Source organism: Pelophylax lessonae (assembly GCF_965119305.1).
Source record: "Pelophylax lessonae genome assembly, chromosome: 6".
NCBI classification, from domain to species: domain Eukaryota; kingdom Metazoa; phylum Chordata; class Amphibia; order Anura; family Ranidae; genus Pelophylax; species Pelophylax lessonae.
In genome coordinates, this window is record NC_138773.1 from 71,315,086 (window position 1) to 71,336,606 (window position 21,521).

Consider the following 21,521-nt stretch of genomic DNA (forward strand, 5'->3'; position numbering starts at 1 on the left):
AATGAATGGTGCTGGTAATGCTACAGCATACAAGGACAATTTAGAAAATTGTATGCTGCTAGTCTTCTAGCAGTAGTTTGGGGGAGGCCCTTTTCTGTTCCAGCATGACTGTGCCCCTAAGTACAAAGCCAGCTTCATAAAGACATTATCTGATGAGTTTGGTGTGGAGAATTGTTGACTTCAACCCTACTAAACACTTGTGGGATGAACGAGAACGCTCACCTTGAGAGCCAGGTCTTCTCATCCAATATCATTACCCGAACTCACACATGCTTGACTGAATGTGCACAAATTCCCACAGACACTAAAAATCTTGTGGAAAGTTTTCCAGGGAGAGGGTACGATGTTAATATTGGGGCAGGCAAATCCACATTAATGACCATGGTTTTTAATAGAATTTGGTAAGGTTTGGTCTCATTGCTTTACTGCCAGTCTTGGTATGCCTTTGTGACCTTTTATTGTCATTTTCAAGTGGCCCAAAATTTCCCAAAGGCGTGGATTGCTAGAGCATACTCATTTATTCCATGCCATATTGCAGGTATTAGGGTAGAGTAGAAGTATTAGGTGCTTCAAATATGGACCATGGATTAGTAGGTTAAATTCAGTTGTGTAGGATCCACACAAAACTGCTCCTGATTTGATATCCTGATGAAGGCATTGTAAATGCTAAACCTTGTTTGGGATCAGTACCCTATTAAATTAAACCATAAGCGTTTTGAATTCCTTGTGCAACCAGTACTGTAGATACAGTATTCATTTGGACACGTTTTGGTAAAGATCCACAAAACCTTATATATTAAGATCTGGCTCCAAATATAGATTTCCTATGTCTGATCTGTGGAATGTGTAAGAAGCCATTTTATTCTCTCATAAACTAGGATAGCACTCCCATGCCATTTCTAATACATCTTATGTTTGAAAACTGTCTGCCACTGGACAAGGAGATATTTCAATCTTTTTTTTAAAGCTGAACATCCAAGCAGAACTACCAGACACAAATTATTGTATCATTTTTGAATGCAAGCAATATAAGTACCGGCTGAATTTGGCTTGGTATCTGTCTTTTATGGTCCCTGTGAAGCAGAACTCAGACTGAGAGAGGGAGTCGCAGCACAAGCAGAAAATCACTTATGGTGCAGTGTTCATGAGGTAACAAAGAACATGCTGATAGGAGAATAACAAAGAAATGACGTTAATCAGTACGATGCTTCTCTTTTCACTGTCCAGTCACAGGCCGAGGGAGGATAATGCCTTGTACACACAGGCCATAAATCGTTCAGTTCGGCAGGAATGTCCATATGTACAGCTGTCTGTTCTACAGAAGCAGGTTTATTGGCCGGCTTCTGTCGAATGGGCATGCTGGAAAAATAGCATCCAGCCATCATTCAATCAGAACTGGTACCCAATGACTGCAAGTGCTGATCAGTGTGTTCTGGCAGTCTGTTGTGGGAAATCCTGCTGTCAGAACAGAAAGGTACAGCAGGGGAGATCTGCACACTAACATTGCCAGTGTTAGTACGACGATCTCTCAATTTTTTTGCATTCGTCCGGCTGGGTTGAACAAAAAAAACTTCTAGTGTGTACCCGGCTTAAAGTGGAAGTAACTCTAAATCTACTCACAGTCACATTCTAAAACTAATATGGACAAAAGTACATGAGGACTTTTGTCCGTACCAGCACCCATGCTATGCTCATTGGCTAGCAGCAGAACAACCGCTGGGGAGGAGCCTCACAGGCTTACTGCTATCCCTCCACCCTACAGGCGCCCCAGCAGCGCCTGGTTTGTGAGTATTGCTTTTACATTCTAAAACTAATATGGACAAAAGTACATGAGGACTTTTGCCCGTATCAGCACCCATGCTATGCTCATTGGCTAGCAGCAGAACAACCGCTGGGGAGGAGCCTCACAGGCTTACTGCTATCCCTCCACCCTACAGGCGCCCCAGCAGCGCCTGGTTTGTGAGTATTGCTTTTACATTCTAAAACTAATATGGACAAAAGTACATGAGGACTTTTGTCCGTATCAGCACCCATGCTATGCTCATTGGCTAGCAGCAGAACAACCGCTGGGGAGGAGCCTCACAGGCTTACTGCTATCCCTCCACCCTACAGGCGCCCCAGCAGCGCCTGGTTTGTGAGTATTTACATTCTAAAAATAATCTATCTAACCCTGTAAAATAAATTATTATACATACCTTTTTTGAAGCTGATCCAGTCTCCAGGGGATGCTGTGTGCAGGAGAGAGCCAATAACAGCTGGGAAATGAATAGGAAGTGACGTCACCCAAAGACCTTACTATGGGGCTTCTGTTGTCGACTACCTCTCCTACATACTTCCACACAGTGAAGCCACCGCTGACAGATCAGCGTGGACCCGGATCGGAACGGCTGCAGAACAGTTAAGTACAGTGATTTCCTCTTTACAGGGCTAGACAGATTAGTTTCAGAATGTGGCTGCAAGTAGGTTTTGAGCTAGTTAGGTTATGGCTAAAATTCTACTTTATTTATTTATTTATTCTTTTATTATATATTTCTATTTGCATCCTTTATCCATCTTTTAATTTGTTGCTAGCCCTGAAGAAGGAGAAGTCTATTTCCCCCGAAATGCGTTGGCTTGATGTGCATGTTGCTAATTTTTTTTAAAGTTCCATGAACCATATTTTAGAAGTCACATTTCTCTGGACACTGGGCGCTCCTTTCTTTTTATCTACTTCTACTTTAAATGTCACTTAACTGCAACAGAGATAAATCAGGCTTTCTCTTCTGCAAGACGTGGGTGTGCTGTGTGGCAGAGTTGTGTAACTCTCAGAACTATAAGGACAGAAATAAAAATCCTTTGGAAGGCAAAAGAGCTCCAATAAATGTAATGTAAAGGCAGGCATCCCAATATTTTTGGTAATATAGGTGTATTTCAACTGTGTATTTAGCTATTAGTATGAGATTCAGTATTATTAGAGCAGTGTGGGGGAACTACAAACTGCAGTAACCCATAACAACCTATCAGATCTTAATTGATGGAAAGCAAAAAAGTGAAAAATGAATACTAATTGGTTATTGTGGCTTACCGCACTTTGCTTTTTTTTTTTATGTTTTTTTTTTTTTAAATATTGTTACTCATTAACAAAACCAGCTAACCCCAGATCCATTGCTGCATTTTCTTTGCAGTGTTAAAGTCTTGGCTTTCTTGTTATTGTTGATTATATAAAACAAAATCTGAGCTATCAAATGTAACAACGGTGGTCACTCAACTGACAGGGCTTACAAATGAACATGCCCCCTCTAACATAAACAGGAAAATCCACATGCCAGCGATGCTATCTAAAGTGTTTTCAAAGCATGAAGCTTTTCCCATATGGATGGTCCAGTTGTACAACGTGCTCTTTCATGTAAACTCAACTTCAGTTTGATCGATAGTTTCCCTTGAAACAAGAAGCGCCCGCGGTATACTTTGCAGCCACACAAACCCCGCATTGTCTGATAAGGAAAATAGATCACAGAGAGACTCTTGTTAACAAGCACAAACATTTTTATTGTACGTTAAGAGGAAGTGATCACTGAGAGGACTTTAATAATAGAGCAAAGAAGTGTAATGATAGAATAAAAAAGACAGCTATATTTATTGGACCGTTGAAATTGCACCTGCTGTATCCACCAACTGCAAATCTAATTTCTGAATCCATCATTTATATACACAGTAGAGGCAGCCATCTTGTGGAAGACAAAGACATCAAGAAACCACAGCTTACACAGGCAATAGGAGTTTTGCTAGGGATTTGTCTTTATTATTTATTGGGCAGGTTAGCAAGGGAACGGACCTTGTAACTGGAAGAATATCGTAGAAATTATTTCTGTTACCTGCGGGGATGAGTGAAACTGGAAGCTTTCATTTTCCCAAACGCTTCCTCAAAAATTGGGAAATATTGGCACAATTTTGCCATTTTGGCAAATTGTATTGAAATCAACAGGGAAGATAAAAATGGTGGTTTTATAGGGGGCAATGAAACATAAATAGCTGCTGAGGGTTTACACCTATCCTCTATCTGCTCTTGTGCCAAAAATGCAGCTTCTTAATAGCCTCATTATGTTACTTTTTTTTACAGAAGGGAAAAAGAGACAGCAAGAAAATTAATGTAAAAAAATTAAACAAAAGTACACAAAATACACAAAAAGGGGAAAGAACACTAAATGAAATAAACTATTCAAAATACATCCCCTTAAAAATCACACCCTCTGCAAAAGAAAATACATATTTCTTTCACCGAAGCAGCTTAATGAGTTCCTGCTTGGGTTTCATTTTTTCAGTAGCACAATTGATAATTTTGCAGTAAATCTAATTTCCCCAAAAATCAATGCACTCATCCCTGATCACCTGTTTTAGGCTATTATGTGTAATCATTACTGGACACCAAAAAGGGAGCTTCTGAATGGTTGATGTCTACAGTTTTTCAGTCACAGGGCCATCCCCATTTCTTATGTATAGCATTAAGACCTACATGGGCAGGGTATTATAAAAATATGGGGTCCATTTATAAAACATCATTATCGCTTTATCAGGGGCTTTAAATAATAATAAAAAAAAAACAAGCTGTAGAATGCTTTATACATGGGCTTAGCACTCTGCTGACTTAAAGACATTAAAGCTAGCAGGGTGATATTATTTCTAATGCAGTTTAAAAAAGGAAGCTTGTAGGAAAGCCTAGTCCTGTGATCTGTCAGTCATGTAGCCGGCCTCGCATGCGGTCACAGAATTTACTGTAATAGAGTGACTCAAGGCAGGCTCCATACCATAGCCTTCATTTTATGGATGGGCCATAAAATGCTTATGGAGGAAGGAGTACCTTTGCGGGGTTTAAAGACATTGTTGGAAGTACGCCCCTATAGTGTTACTCAAGGTTATCAAACACATTATACCTATAAATACTTTAAAAACTAAATTCAAAACAGGTTTAAGATATGTTCAGAACATCCACACCATGCCCATGTCCATCCACATGTAGGCAAAACCATAAGCCCTATCCTTCAAGAGTTTCAAAGTCAGATTTGTTCCAGTAAAGAAGGGTTTTCATACATCAACAGCCTCCTTTAACTATATTTCTGCTCTGATACACAATTCACTAGTCATTTGTTACCTTTTCTAAGAACACCTGTCAGTTATGGTTAAAGATGGCAGCCTTTGTGTGAGCTGGGCAAACACTTATCCTTTTCATTGAGTCAGGATCAGTGTAGTATTAATGACTTAAATGGCTCCTCTTAAACTTTTGAAAGAACCGAACGTCAGTATTCAACAAAATGGCTTCCTCAACCATGCACAGCTAACAGGAAGTTTGCACTTTTTGTTATTGACAACACATTTCCATTACCCTTGTCAGCCATCTGGCTTTCTAACTTCCTTTCTTTCACGCTAGATTTCTGTATGGCTATGTTTTTATGTTATCCTGAAATACAGAGTCTAACTAACCTAATACCTATAACTGTTAGCTGCATTTAACACAACAGGAAGTACACAGTGACAGACAGGAAACTCACCGATTTCCTTTAAGTCAACATTACTGGAATTTGTTTTGATATTTAACTATTATCTAAATAGGCCCATGTGCTTTTTTTAAAATTCAGGTCAAAAGTGTACATATCCCAGGTGGTGCCCCTTTATCAGGTTTTTATTCTGTCAGATGTTAGCCAAGCATATTAAATTTATTGGACAAAAGTACAAAATCAGACACTGGGACAAGACTGGTCACTTGTACAATACCAAACTCAAGCTAATAAATAAAACAACATTTTATTTTACTATCTATTGGTTTGTAACTATATCTATGATATTTTTTAGATATTTTTGGCCTTCGCCAATCTTCACATATTTGGAAAAACCAAGCCTACTCTTGATAAACCCTGCTCATTCTGTAGCCCAGGACAAGGATGGATTTGAAAGTATATCAATAAAGTGGGATGAGGTAAAGCTGTAATCAAACTGTTATAAAAAGTTGAGGCCTGGGCATTCTTAGCAATGGTCTTTGTTTTGGCACCAATTCTTTTTTATATGAACAACACTTGGCAGTGTTGTCATAGTTATAGTTGTATGATTGTTTACTATTAAAACATCAACTCATCCAATCAAATTAAACTATTTTGCCACCATTGTAGGTATGATCAATGTAATGTGAATTCCGAGACAGCACATGGCAGCCATGTTGCTAACATCCCACTATCTTTTTCTGCTGACATTTTTTGTACTTCACTGTGGTGCTGGAAAGAGTAAAATTGAAGGTTTGGGTTTAAGGAAGCCTTAAATTGTGGAACAAGAATGCCTGTCACCATCTGGATTATTTACCATACATCCCCAGGGATTGATTGGATGCAGGTTACAAAATAAAGTTCCAGTTTAAAGATAAGGCTACTAGTAAATGTGGCAGAATAGTTATGATACAGGGTGTTAAACAGAGTTTTGCAGGTAACTGGAATTCCTCGTAAACCTTGTACATTCATAATCGGTATGGTGTTGTGATTGGAAGGCAAAGGTCCACCCAACATGGTAAGATTGGAATAACAGTTGTCTGCACTGCTAAAACAATGCCAGTGGTATTGGCTCCTTTAGTTTTCTTACTTATATCTTACTTCAGCACCAGAGTGACTAGTAGTGAATTCATTCTTCTATGACAAGAAGAATATTTTTTTATCATTTCTGCTTTATTCCTTGACAGGTCAAGTGCATGATAATTAATGCCATCACTAAAAGATCTCAGGACCTTCATATTTTGTTGAAATGCTGTGTTTTTTTATTTTTCGGTTTTAAATATGAGAAGGCATAGGATGGAGAGAAGTTAAGGTTTTTTGTAACGGTTCTTTGGGGCTTCCCCACATCCGGTCACATCGCAGTTAAGGCTTTGAGGCTTTTTGCTGACGCTGCTAAGCAGGTCTGGCAGTTCACGTGTAATGGCCCTCTCAACCTTCTCCATCAGACAGCCGCCAATATATGAGCACTGGTTGGATAGAAGCTTGAAGCCAGTAATTGGGTTTACTCCGAAGAAGTCCTTGTAAGCCTCTCGGTTTGGAAGATCAAACTTGCTGACATTTGTTTTGGCCAAGATAGACTTAAAAATGAAGAACTTATCAGGGTCCTCAACAATGTCTTTAAAGACCAATTCACCATCACTGAAGAAGGTCATCTTGTCCTTGTAGGTCTGAAGGTAGCGGTCAACCAACAAAGCATGAATTCGGACTCTGATAGCATGCTGACGGATGAAGGCAATCTTGTTTTCAAGTCTGTTTTCAATGACTTGGGTGAGATCTTCTAGAAGAGAGATCTCTTCCTTAAGAAACAGTTCTCTGTGTGTTTCAGCTTGGTAATCTTGTGGCCAGAAAGAACTGACATAGACTCTTGGTGGCTCAGTCACATTGATCAGAGGAGCCAAGCTCCAGAAGAGAGCTCCATATACCCTCATGAGCTCTTGTGTTGCCAGACTATCAGCTTTGTTCAGGATAATACGGATCTGAGACTCACGTCCTTTCAACTGTTTGAAGAGCATCTCCAACTCGAGACCTACATCCAGTTTGGTTGGGTCAAATACCACAAAGATGAGGTCAGCTCTATCAATAAACCACTGGCAGACATCATTAAATGGATAACCTGCAAAAGAAAGTCTTGATCATAAAATGGTAAAGTATAGTAACTTATTGAATTTCATAGAGTGTTTTGACAAACAAGTGTGAGACCTCTGAGCTTGAATTGAGCTAAATGAATAAAAAAAACACTACAAACTCAAAATATTGTAGTGTTACTTTAAACTATAACTATAAAAAGCCAACAAAAAAAAAATTACAAACAAATATTAACAGCTGGTGTTGGCACTTTAAAAAAAAAAACTCCTAACCTCTCTCTTGCTGTTTGCGATTCTCAATGATTCCAGGGGTATCCACCAATGTGACCCTCTCAAGAAGTTTGTGAGGAATTTCAATGCCTATTAGCTTCTCCAGAAAATTTTGCCCAAATTTTTCCAATGGAGAGAAGGAACGACTGCTGTCGGCAGCCATCACAATGCCTTCAATGGTCTTCAGCTTTGGCCCATGCATAAGGACAGTGAATTCGGAAGTTGTGGGCTCAGCACCTGCCAAAAATTAACAATATGGATTTATTGGTTTGATGTCTACAGAAACTTCTTGATAACAGTAAAAATACCATGAATGTTACCTGTGTACAGTTGATGGGGTGTTTCTTCCAACCCCAAGAGGTAGTTGATCATTGTGGATTTTCCAACACTCCACGGTCCCAAAAATAAAACCATTGGTTTAGAAGTGATCTCTCCATCTGGAAGAACAGAGCAAATATGACACAACAATAATTTTTTTATGGGTCATGGACTATTAGAAAAAATATATAGAATGAACAATTAATACACCATGTACCTTACATTTATGATTTAATGATAAAGCTTAAATCAAAAGTATATAAGCAAAATCACTGTACGTATATAATTATCCACACAGTTGCTCTTTCCTGTGGTAGGTAATGGTCCTGCTAAATCTCCTACGATACAAAACAGGATCATGACCTTATTTTTCTAGACCATGTCAATCAGAGACAACCATGACATTGCAGCTGGTTTCCAAGTATGATGCAATTTTACATAGCTCTATATGGAGTGTCCAGAATTCGATAACACTGCAAGATGCTGAAAGCAATTGCACAAAGACCATATCAGCATATGCATGTGGCACTCATTAGGACTAAAAACTCTTGAAAATTTGAGGTCCGTACAGAATATCTGCATTGGTTAGATTTGGCAATAACTGTTTAGGTCTAGACCAGGGAAAAAGAGTCTGAAAAAGAAAACGAATACAGCCATCACATCTAAGAATTAATAAGCTGCAACATAATAAATGTTTGCTTTTGGGTTTAATACCGCTTCAATTGCAGGCTTCCTATTCTTTCAGACGACAGGGCTTTGCTGTGTGCCAGGGCTGTGTAAATCTCTGAACTGGTTGAACAGGAATACAAATAATTTGGTAAGTAAAACAGTTCCCGTATATGTATTTCATATTAGTGCTTAGCTTTTTGCCCGGAGTTCAGCCTTAAAAGAGGAGTGGGGTTTTACAAAAAAAAAAAAACTTTGATACTCACCTAGGTGGATGCTGCACCTGTCCCCCGCCTCTTCTAAGACTGAGAACTGAGCAATCAAAAACCACAGATCGCTCAGTTTTCAGTCTCCACTGAGTCTTCACTCTCAGTCTTCACTGAGAGGCTCATTGAGAGGCTGAGCCTGGACTGGCCCAGTGACGCCAGCCAACAGTGGGCTTTTGCCCACTGATGGCTGACAAAGGGTCACAGGAGTGCAGCATGAACAGCACTCTTTTGATGCCCAGGAGAAGTATAGCCAGAATAGCTTTATCTATTCTTCTCCTATAATTGGACATTGAGGTTGACATGCTTAAGGGACATGAAAATCTGCCTAGCAGTGGAAACAATGAATAACCACCATTAGCAGCCAACACAGGGCCCTCAATCGGACATCAGGTCAAGTGAAATTGTCATGTATGGCCTGTTTATAGAGGTTTACATGCTCATCATTCTGTAATGATCAATGCCATGGCTTGCTTTGTTTAAACCTGCAAACTGATATACCAGAACTATGTTGAATTCAATTTTCACAATTCCGTAATAAGCCGGTTTTTATTATTAATATGCCAAACCCTCTGCATTGCCAACTCCTAAAAAGGCTAGCTGTAAAGCCGAAGCTAGGGAGCTGATGCTAATGGATGAGTAAGCAAAGGCAGGTTAGCCATGTCATGCAAGGCTGCATTGAGGCCTGGATTAGCAGACTCACAAGCTGAGTAGGCCAGGCAGGATTCAAGTACCTCAGGCAGTTCTACCCACCTGTGGCCGAGTCAGCAAGGGTACGTCCATGATAAGCTGTTAGCAGAGGGGAGGCAAATGACATGTCAACATCAAATCACAAGACAAGGGAAGTCTATGCTCCCTAGCAAGTCACTTCAAAATTAAAAAAACGATGGTGTGGTACAGTAACCACTCACATGCAAAATGAAATACTGTATGTCCTCCATAAATTGTCTCCCAAGGAGTGAAACTCTGATATATCCTGTGGAATTTAAGACCTAAAAACTGCCCAAAATGGCCAATTTCATAAGGCACTAACTACTTAAATCCTGAACTTCTATCTATCTGACCAAAATTGAACTTGTGCTTTGCTCATGCAGGACAAAGCAACAGCTTCCCCTCAAATACAACCTACCAGTTGCTTATATTTATCTTTTCTTTGTGCTATGCTTCTCTGTGAAGCCAACAAGAGAATCACCCAATATTGCTGGGGGAGAATCACTCCCATGTGACAGCACTGGTTCCTAGTGATTGGCCACTCAGGCACCCAGCGCTCTCACAAGGGGCAGGAAAAGGGCTGGAAGCTGCAATTTAGAGCTTACACAGGACTATCACTCTTGGATTCAAATTGAACCATCAAAATGATAAGAAGATAAATATAAGCAGATGGTGAGGTAACTGTTACAGTCAACCCTTTCGGAGGTTCACTTTAGGGTTTAAGTTTGCTTAAAACAGCTATTGGAGAAAGCTTTTTTTTTTTTTTTTTTTTGCTGTTGCTGCATAGACTGGTGTCCATTGGACCTTCCTGGCCCATTGCATCAGACAGACCAATATGCTGTGTGGTAAATCCAACGATTCCACTTTTTATCGGACACCAACACCTGGATGCAGTAAGGCTCAGTAAAAAGGCATGGCTTGTCTAGGTATGGAATGTTAACAGACAGTGTTTGGTGGAACAGCAGACTTTAACATCCAAAACCTTTATGGCGCTTTTCCACTGCATGGAACCGAACGGTTCTGCACGCTTTTGTGCTTTTCCACTGCTGGTACCGCATGGTATAGTGTAGGAACGGTTCGGTACGGTACGGCGGCGCTTTTCTACTGCATGGAACCGAACGGTACGCCTCCCAAAAACAGTACCTACTCGATTGTGGTTCCAACAGGTATCATACCCGGTACCATATCCCACAATCCTTTGCATGCAGTCACTACTAGCCACTGATTGGTCAGAGAATCCCACCCACCCCGTTGTCATCCCACCCACTTAACTTTAGTACTACTTTAGTGGAAAAGCAAACCATACCGTACCGTACCGAACCGTTCCAACACCGTACCATGCGGTACCAGCAGTGGAAAAGCAAACCGGGCCAAGCAGGGCCGAGTAGAGCCGAGCCGGTACTTGCAGTGGAAAAGTGCCATTAGACTACTCTGTCTAACATACACCATGGTATACATGAAATACCATACCCTGCTGTTTCCTGGATCTTTTATTGCACTTACCAGTATATGTGCCTAAAATAGAATCGAAACAATTTTTTTCCACCCCAGGAAGTGAGATTACATTCAAATTTTAAGGTAAATCCCCTTTTAGATAGCTGTCGCTAGAATAGGTGTCCCTATGGGTTTGGGGGTATTTTTGCGGTATTCCTGTTCCGGCGACAATTATAACATTTTTGATTTCCCATCATATTCTGTTCCAGGGATAATGGTCACCAATTGAGAAGATGAATCTACCCAAAGTGAACAGCACTAAAATCCTGACAGGGGTTTTAAGTGTTCCCTAATATGTCAAAAAATGCTTATGGTCATTATACATTTACATCACGCCCCCGTATCAATTCTTGCTTGTCAGACAGTATTCATCTGCAGAAGCTCATAATTTACCCCTGAGTATGGAGGAAGTCTGGGTCTAAAGCAGGCTGATTTGAGAAAATCCACCACTGCAGGGTACATGAAAACTTTGACAAAAGACACTGAAGTGAAGCCAGGGATACAGCCAGCTTTAAAATATCATAATGCGGACAAAGAAAATAGGGGTAAATCATACCTTCCAACCCTCCATATTTTATGGCACTGTTCCATTTTTCAGACCCCAAACAGGTTTGACTTAGCAAAATGGGTATGAATTTGACCAAATAAATCCAGAAGTGGTTTCTAGTTTGGGAATTTCAAAGTAAATCTTAATTATCCCACTTTATTTTTTAATTACGTTTATTTTGTAAGATACAAGCTAGAATGTATGGTAAATACAGAAGGTCAGGAGAACAATCACCCTTATTTGCATGGTTGCTGGTATGCTAAACTCTACCTGGTATATTTGTTAAAGCGTATCTAAACCGGAAAACAAAAATGTAATATATTGCAGTTAATCAGCCGTTAGATGTGATGGCTAAATTCGTTTTTGTGTCTTTTGGTCTGTTTTGTGACTTTTTGACTCTAAAGGAAAGCACAAAGAACATTTTCTTTCTGGTGCAAACAAACCACTAGTCCCATTTTTCCACCATATACCAGGAATGAAGAAGGGTAAACTTTTTTGAAGCAGAGTCCAAGCTGGGGAGACCGCTCCAGGCAAGGTGGGAATCAGGTGCCGGTCGGATCCGTAATCCAGAATCACATAAAGTAAGAAGGAATGACCGCACTTCCGATAAAGTTCAAAAATGGAGTGTATTTATTCCACATCAAACGAATGGCAAAATAAAACGTACACACTGTGAGTGCAGGACAAAACGGTAGACGCGTTTCACCGTTTTGTCCTGCACTCACAGTGTGTACGTTTTATTTTGCCATTCGTTTGATGTGGAATAAATGCACTCCATTTTTGAAACTTTATCGGAAGTGCGGTCATTCCTTCTTACTTTATGTGAAACTTTTTTGAAGGACAGCCTGAATGACAACTATGGCTGTTTCCATAGATACAATGGAGAAATTAATGTAATCACAAAGGGATAGGAAACTTGTACTTCTTAGAATTAACAGATGAAAATATAGTGAAAAAGTCTGAAACAAGCGAAAAAGGCACCACTTTTAAGGACTGGTGAGCTGCAATATATTAGCAGGCAGCACTGTGGCTAAGTGGTCAGCACTTCTGCCTAGCAGCACTAGGGTTGTTGGTTTGATTCCCAGCCATGGCACTACTTGCCTGGAGTTTGCATTTTCTCTATGTGTCGGCATGGCTTTCCTCTGGGGACTCTGATTTCCTCCCACACGCCAAAGACATGCTAGATTGGCTCCTGTCTAAATTGGCCCTAGTATTTGTATTTATGAATGTGGGCTAGGGACCTTAGTTTGTAAGACCCTTGAGGGCAGGGACTGATGTGAATGTACAATATATGTGCAAAGCGCTGCATAAATTGATGGCGCTATACAAGTACCTGTAATAAATGTTTTGTTTTTGAGTTAAGATATGCTTTAAGATAACCCTTTCCACACTCCTTGATACACAGAGAGATAATATATGGAGTATCTGCAAATCTGCATGTCAAATACAATGAATAAAATGTGACTTTACAGTCTCACTTTTTTCTAGAGTACCATCTGATACAGTATGTGATTATATATACACCACAATGACACTTTTCAGCCAGACCTCTAGTCATGCAAACTGTATTCAAACTTTCTAGATGCTAGGAGCATAGGGTCAGCATGCATATATATCATTGTATGTTTAAGTTTAGTTATTGCTAATTGACTAACATTCTGTTGTTGTCATGCTAAGTATAATGGTTAGTACAGTCCAAGGCCAGAATGCCATATTATTTAGGCATAATTCATGATGACATAATGTGGCATGGTTTGGATGACTATGCATGGCAACAGGTGGATTCCCCCATATGTACTTAGCTTTACTTTCATGACTTTTAAATAAATCTTCCTTTTTTCTATATTTAGGACTTTCTATACATAACCTTCGGCACTGCATCAAATATAACTAAACCCAAGATAATATTTGTGCGTTTGCAAAAAAAACTATAAACCTTAGGGTCCTTTCACACGGGCGGTCCGTATGTCAGTTTTTCATCCCATTTTTTTGCGGATGAAAAACGGACATAATGCATGTCAATTGGATTGCGGATGTCAGCGGTGACCATCCGCTCACATCCGACTTGCGTCCTTTCCTATCAGTTACGTTTTTTGGAACGGAAGAGAACCCTATCTTTCTTCCGTTTAAAAAAACGGAACGGACGCAAAAACGGATGTCAGCGGTGTCATCTGCTGACATCCGCAATCCCATTGACATACATTATCTCCGTTTATCATCCGCAAACGGATGGAATGATAAACGGACATACGGACCGGATGACACAAGTGTCATCCATGTCCGTAAAAAAAATAAATAAATAAGTGCTGGAGCGGATCAAAAAATGGTCCGCTCCGTGTGAAGGGACCCTTAGTGACAAAAAACGGAATAAAACAAATGCAAGAAAAACTCAATTAAATCAAACGGACAGCAGTATCTAAATCACCAATCTGAGTAGGATGTGTAACAAGCTCCAACCAAACAATAATTAAAAGTGTGCTATCCTTGTGCTAGGTATAAGTTAATAAATCACATAAGAGACACAATAAAAGTTCATTAAACATATGATGAACTTATCCTAAATTGACATATCTGTGCCAATAAAGTCCATATAAAATGTGCAAACACTGTGCAAAAAATGTTATAGAAAATATATATATAAAATCCAAAAAAGGCATTTAGATTCTCTAAAAATCAATAGTTCCTTTTTCTTTCCCGTGAAGGAATGATGATAACGTGCTCCCAAAAGGCATCACCACAAGCGATTAAATGAGATCATTACCAGCTGCTGTGATCCCAGGAGGAGATCATTAGACACCTTGCTGCATAGCAGCCATATACACCATGATCTTGAATGCAAAGGTTCCACAATCTCCTATGCCAAGATAGACTCCATGGAAGAAGTTAAAAGGTAACTCCACTTTCGTGGGGAAAAAAAATCAGCAAATAAAGAAAAAACAATATAGCGTATATAATTGCGACACAAATCATATTGTAATTGAATGTTATTAAAAATGACCTTTCCCTTTCAATCTGCAGCTGCTGTAATTTTCTGAAAATGTAAAAAAAAATGTAAGTACTGTATGATTTTATCATTTTATTAAAATCTTGGTAAAATACTACACTACCGTATATGCCAGTGTATAAGAGGACTTTTTAACCTTAAAAGCATCCTCCAAAAATCGGGGGGTCGTTTTATATGGGGGTCGAGTATAAAATGTGAATCTTAAGAGAACTCCAGGTTTAGGACTACTTTACATAGTTCGTTTGGGCCAAGCTGGCCCAAAAGGAACATCCCTAATCTGTCAGCCCGCTGGATGTGCAGTAATACTGTATGTACTGTAGCTTCGGCTACATGAAGTATACCGCACTGAGCCAATCACGGCGAGCAGTGTATTCTATAAATGAATATAAAGCCTGCTCGGATTGGCTTAGTCAGAGAGGTGGGCTGATGATGTTACAACCTCGGACTCGGCCAATCCAAGCTGGCTTTGTATTTATTTATTGAATACATCGCTCGCCATGATTGGCTCAGCGCGGTATACTGTATGTAGCCTAAGCTATGGTATTACTGCACATCCAGCGGGCTGACAGGTTAGTGGGTGTAAATAAAATGGCTGCTAGACAAGACCCCATTATGGTTCCACCAGCAAGAAAAAGTAAATATGAAGCATTTTGAAGTATTTTAAGTACCGGTAAGTCATAACCATTTTCATTAAAATTATTTAAAACAAATCTGATGTTTTTAAATGGTGTTTCCTCAGAAGGGGTGTAGTCTTATACGGCGAGTATAGCCCAAAACCTATGTTTTAACTGGAAAATTAGGGTGTCGTCTTATACGCTGGCATATACGGTATGTGGAATTTCCTTTGTACTTTAACTTCTTCTATGGAGACTATCTTGGCTTAAGAGATCGTGGAACCTTTGCATGCAAGATCGTGGTATATATGGCTGCTATGCAGCATGTGTATAATGATATCCTTTTGGGATCAGAGCAGCTGATAAGAAGCTCATTTAATCGCTTGTGGTGATTCCTTTTGGGAGCACTTTTTCTTTGGTGGTGCACGTTATCATCATTCCTTCACGGCAAAGAAAGAGGAACTATTGATGCTTAGAAAATCTGAGCACCTTTTTATGCAATATACATATATATAGGGCTGCTTGTATGGGGGACCATCGATCCTCCTGTAGAGGGCCCAGGCACACAAGGGGCCCGGACAGCAGGAGGATCGGTGGAGCAAAAAAGGAACAATGCCCTCTGTGTCACTCACCCAGCAACTGAAAGCCTGTTTTGACAACCCCCCCCCGGCTTTCAGTTGCTGGGTGAGAGACACAGCGGGCCAGATTTAGTTGGTACTGGGGTGGGTTATACCCACTCAGATTTCAGTTCCACCTGACTGGCCACCGCTGAGCTCCTTCTCCCGCGCCTGCTCCCACCCGCACTCACAGCCGGGACAAGCAGACGGGAGGCTGGAGCATAGAGGAAAGAGCCAGAAGGAGGTGCGCTGTGTTGTGCTCTCCCTCCTGTCAGAAGAGCGCTCATCTATACAACACATGAGACTGGATCGCTCTTACTGTAGATCGCATTGCACTGCATACACACACAGTTTGATTGCTGCCAGGAGGTGAGCAGCCCTTGGAGGAGATAGGGGGCAGTGTGTTTGTGCAGTGCAATACAATCTACAGTAACAGCGATCCTGTCTCATATGTTGTATAGATGAACGCTCTTCTGACAATAGGGAGAGCATAACACAGCACACCTCCTCCTGGCTTCTAGTGGCTTCCCCCTGTAGGTTTAGGGTGGGGGGGCTATCTGTGTTAGGAAATGTAATGGGGATTTGGGGAGGGGGAATATGTGCTAGAAGGAGGGATGGGGGGGGGATATGTAGTAGAAGGAAGAATGGGGGAGGGGGGGGGGTTAAACCAGGAGAGGTGATGTTTGAACTAGGAGGGGGTGGGGGATTAGTTCTGGGGGGGATTTCGTTAGGGAGGAAGAATTTGTGCTGGGAAAGGTAATTTAGAGGGGATGGAGGAGGGATTTGTGGGAATTTGTCCTAGGAGGGGGATTGAAGAAAGAAGATTTTTGCTTGGAGGGGAGATGGGGGGGAATTTTGTGCCAGGAGGGGGTGGGGGAATTTGGGCTAATAGGAGCGATTGGGGGGATTTGGGGGAGAGGATTTGTGCTAGGATAGAAAGTTTGAGAAGAAAGGGGATGTGTGCTAGGAGGGGGGATTAAGGTTGGATTTGAGCTGGGGGTGGGATTGGGGGGTGGGGGCAAAGATTTGTGCTGGGAGGGGGGATTGGAACTGGGAGTTGGTGGAATATGTGCATTATTGTTTGGGGAGAATTTTGGCTTGAAGATGGAATTTATGTTTTTTTATGTATGATGGAATGTTTCTGTCCACTATTAATGATTTTCATGTCATTTTTGTGAAAATATTATTTTGACGTTTTTGCAAGGGGGTGGGGGGTGTCGGCCCTTTGGGGGGAGGGGGCCTGCCAGGTAGGCTGTAAGGGGCCCCGTGATTTCTAACAGCGACCCTATATATATTATATTATATATATATATATATATATATATTTACTTGTAAAAAAAATTTGCACAATGCTTGCACAAGTTATATGGACTTTATTTGCACATATATGTCAATTTAGGATACGTTAATATATGTTTAATGCACTTTTATTGTGTCTCTTATGAGTTTTTTTTTATCTTATACCTACCTAGCACAAGGATAGCACACTTCTAATTATTGTTTGGTTGGAGACTGCATCAAATATACAAGGTTATTTTTGTAAGCCCCATTCAATGTACAGTATATGCTTACCTGTAATCTCATACTGTCTCAGTTCATTGTATTTGTAGGACAGTTCCAAAGGTTTTATAGCAGAATGGTATATTTTCTTTAGCCTCTGTAGGACCGCTGTAGAGAAGCAATGAAATTAATTCAATAAGATTCAGAAAAAAAATCATGTTTGAACTGGGATGGTTTATTAAATAAAATAAAAGCAAGGATGAACTTTAAGGGTTCAGCTAGGTTGCGTGTCTTCATATATCAGCAAATCCACTCACATGCGCTTTGTGACCCATAAGCCTACATATTTTTGCTATTATGTCTTCTGTTACCCTAAGAACTACTACAATAATTCTTTTGAAGAATACGCTAACATAAAAAATATAACATTGTGGCCATCTTGCCAAACAATGTGGGCAGGGCTGTGTCCTTCATGAAAAAGAGTGAAGGTGCAAAAAGTACTAAAAATACACTGCTGTCAGTGCAACTGCCTATTTTGTTATAAAAAGAAAAGATTTTTGGTGCCGGAACTTAGCACTGTCGCCCTACTGCTGGGATTTCTCCCCAAAAAATAGACACCAGTGCGGATTTTTATTTTTGACAGGTTTACTATAAACATATTGTAAGAATGTATAGTATAAGGGGGAGGGGGTGCTGTACAATAGAAAAAACCAAGGCACTATCTTCTGATAAACTGAACAAAGGCGGCCCCCACCTGTTCTCCTGCTGGAGATACAGGTTAAGAAAGTGCGGGGATTTTAAGGTGCCAAATGCCAAGCAATAAATGTACTATGTATAATCAAACCTATATATATTTGGTGGAGATATGCAGAGTATTCTTTTGGCAATAGGGGAGGTGAAAGAAAGAAACTTGTGTTTGTTTTTTTCTTTTTCCTTTTCCCCTCTTTTTTGAAGATGTATGTAAATCTGTATACGTGGATCCTGAAGAAGCCCCTGAATAGGGCGAAATGCATTGATCCATGTGCACTTATCTTTTGGATCCTGTCAATATCGGGCTAATTAGATGTATAACTGATCACGATATTGTACTGATCATGTGTAGTATGTTTTTAACATCTTATGTATTAATAAATTATTAAAGTTTTATATTTTGACTATTCCATATATATATATATATTTGATTATACATAGTACATTTATTGCTTGGCACCTTAAAATCCCTGTACTTTCCCAACCTGTATCTCCAGCAAGACGGGGGCCTCCTTTATATAGCAAGAATGTATTCACCCATTGGGCAAAGGCTCTTGTGATGACACCTATTCTATTGCCTTTTGACTTTTTATTTGACACATTACCTGAGTAGTCCTCTGCTGGTTTTTCGTCAGCAAGTTTCAAGGTATTGTCTATGTGGCTTCTGTCCCTTCTTGTGAACTCTTCTGCTTCTTCCAAGTCATCTGTAAAAAATTACAAGAAGGAAGGAAAATATTAGCCAATCAAATCATGAATGACAAAATGTTGCATCTGACAAATGACTGTCCTCCTCTAGATCAGTGCCCCCTGAGTGATCAGTGATAAAGCACCCTATTAAATTCTACACACTCCCGAGGCACCCATTCTAAAATTGAAAGAATAAAACTTATAGTGTTACGTATCGTAAGAGTATCACACACCTAGGACACCCAACATTAGAGGTTAATTATTCTTACAAGGCAAACGCACCTTTGCACACTGGTACCGACTAGTATTCCAGCATATCTCTTCTCCCTCACTCAACTAATGTGACCCCAGTGCTGACAGAAAGGGGCATAGCCCCCAACATCCTCCTTAGCTGCCAATGACATCATTGGCTGTTAGTATGGCAGAGGCTGGCCCGCAGAGTACTCAAGGTTGTAATGTTGCACAATAAAAACCTAAAGGCAGGGTTGATCCACCCATTGGCTTATTGACAAGTTATGGGCATTGTGCCAGGGCACCCCTGAAGAACCCAGAAGGCATCACAGGGTGCCTCTGCTTGCTGGTTGAAAAGGGCTGCTCTAGGTGAATATATTTCTAATAAATACTATGGAGGTGATTTACTAAAGGCCAATAGACTGTGCACTTTGCAGAGTGCAATTGCACTCTGCAACTGCAGCTGTTCCAGAGCTTAGTAAATTTGGTAAAGCTTCACTTTGCCAACACCACCCAATTATACACAAGGAAAAAACAACATTTTTTCTTGTACTGTACATGATTGGATGATGGAAGTCAGCAAGGCTTCTGCTTATTTACTAAGCTACTCTTGCAAAGTGCACAGTCTATTTGCCTTTAGTAAATAAACCCCTATGTTTTTGCTCAACAAAGCCACATTTCAGGCAGAGAGAGAAAAAAATAATTCCTGGGGGTACATGTGCATTAAATGTATTTTTCAAAGCAGCTAATGTAAGCACCTGAATTGGAGCTGGCACCAACCTCCTGCAATCACCTCTACATCAGGGCATAGACCAGTAAAGGGAGAAGCTGCTCAATTGTGCTGTAGAATTAATGTGCTAAAGAGGAGCATGTATAAAGGGGGAGAGCAGAGTGATGAGCTTATCAGTCTGCTCCTTCTCCTTTACCCCCCAATCACAGGCTGGGGGCGGGGAAAAGTCCTGTGTATAATACCTAACTGCAGCAGAGGAAAAATCAAGTCTCCTGACTGGCTGTGCTGGACAGAATAGACAAAAATACAGATAATAATTGTAAAAAGCTCTCACATATGTATGCCATCTGTGTATTTAGTTATTTGCTTGGAGTTCAGCTGTAATATTGCATTATCATGTAGTAAATTCAGGTCAATGGGGATGCCTCATTTGTAACCTTACCGGGGGATTGGGAGATATTAGGTGGGCAGTTTGGTTAGGTATCTCAATAAGTTTCTAGGGGGTAAGACAGTACATAGTCTGTATGCTCTGAGAAATTATGCCCCCCTCTTTATAGCTATAAACTATAGAACAGCAGGGGAGGACGGATGACAACACATACACATAGCTCTATAAGTCACTTGGTAAAACAAGTCATATATGTGCTTTAAATGTGTTTTTCATTCCTTGCCTGGAGCGTACCTTTAAAGCCATTATAGTTAGCTTTTTCAGAGAAAATAAGCTCTACGGTCAAAACCTGAAATAAAATACTTCATAATCCGAAGCTTTATATATTTTTGTCATTTTACTCCACCATCACCTTCTGGTCCTTCAGTGACCATTCAAAATGTAATACTGAAAATTACAATTTACTGATCAATTCACACTTATCATAGATTATTTCACATTCTGTTTGCTTTGTCTCTCATTTTGTTTTATAACCACCTACGTTGTAATTAAAGTTGTGTAAATGTGTCCTCCACATTATTTTTTCATTTATTTTAATTATATGCTGTGTTTTTTACTTTTTGCATTTAAAGCATACCCTGAGCCAAAACATATTTTTTTTTTTTTTTTTTTGTGTAGCGGAGTGAGAGAGATAGAATAGTTGGCAGGTTCTTATTGCTATCTGTGTCCCTGTTGGGAAGATTCACCCTCCCTGTTTGCCCTGGTGACCACTGTCACTGGGAAAAAAGTAATGGAAAATCCAAAATTGTGAATGAAAATCTTCCAATGGGCACACCTGTCGTAGTGACCACTTGCTAAAAGGAGATTTCCTCCCAGTTTAGAGAGACTTTCTCTAACTTCCTGTTGTGTCTCTTGGGCAGGAAACATCTCCTCATTGGGACACAGGATCTTTTCCTACTCTATGTAATATATATACACAGAGTTTAAGAGTTTGCATATATATATATATATATATATATATATATATATATATATATATATATATATATATATTGGTGGCTATAGATATACCTGTATAAAAAACTGTAGATACACCAATATAGTCTAATTAACTATACAAGATATTTGGATAGA

General features: G+C 40.0%; 1 protein-coding gene across 2 annotated transcripts in view; it reads right to left on the minus strand.

The window, feature by feature from the left end:
• Nucleotides 1-6,664: 6,664 nt before the first annotated feature.
• SRL (sarcalumenin) overlaps nt 6,665-21,521 on the minus strand; it is an 82,748-nt gene continuing 67,891 nt past the window's right edge. The window contains exons 3-8 of one of the 2 annotated variants that reach the window (XM_082262308.1): nt 18,957-19,055; nt 17,674-17,769; nt 9,868-9,903; nt 8,185-8,301; nt 7,868-8,101; nt 6,665-7,623 (exon numbers count right to left, since the gene is read on the minus strand). In XM_082262308.1, the coding sequence (XP_082118434.1) occupies nt 6,818-7,623; nt 7,868-8,101; nt 8,185-8,301; nt 9,868-9,903; nt 17,674-17,769; nt 18,957-19,055 (1,388 nt within the window). In that variant the 3' untranslated portion in view covers nt 6,665-6,817. The remainder of the gene's footprint in view (nt 7,624-7,867; nt 8,102-8,184; nt 8,302-9,867; nt 9,904-17,673; nt 17,770-18,956; nt 19,056-21,521) is intronic. The other variant, XM_082262309.1, reaches the window with a different exon arrangement.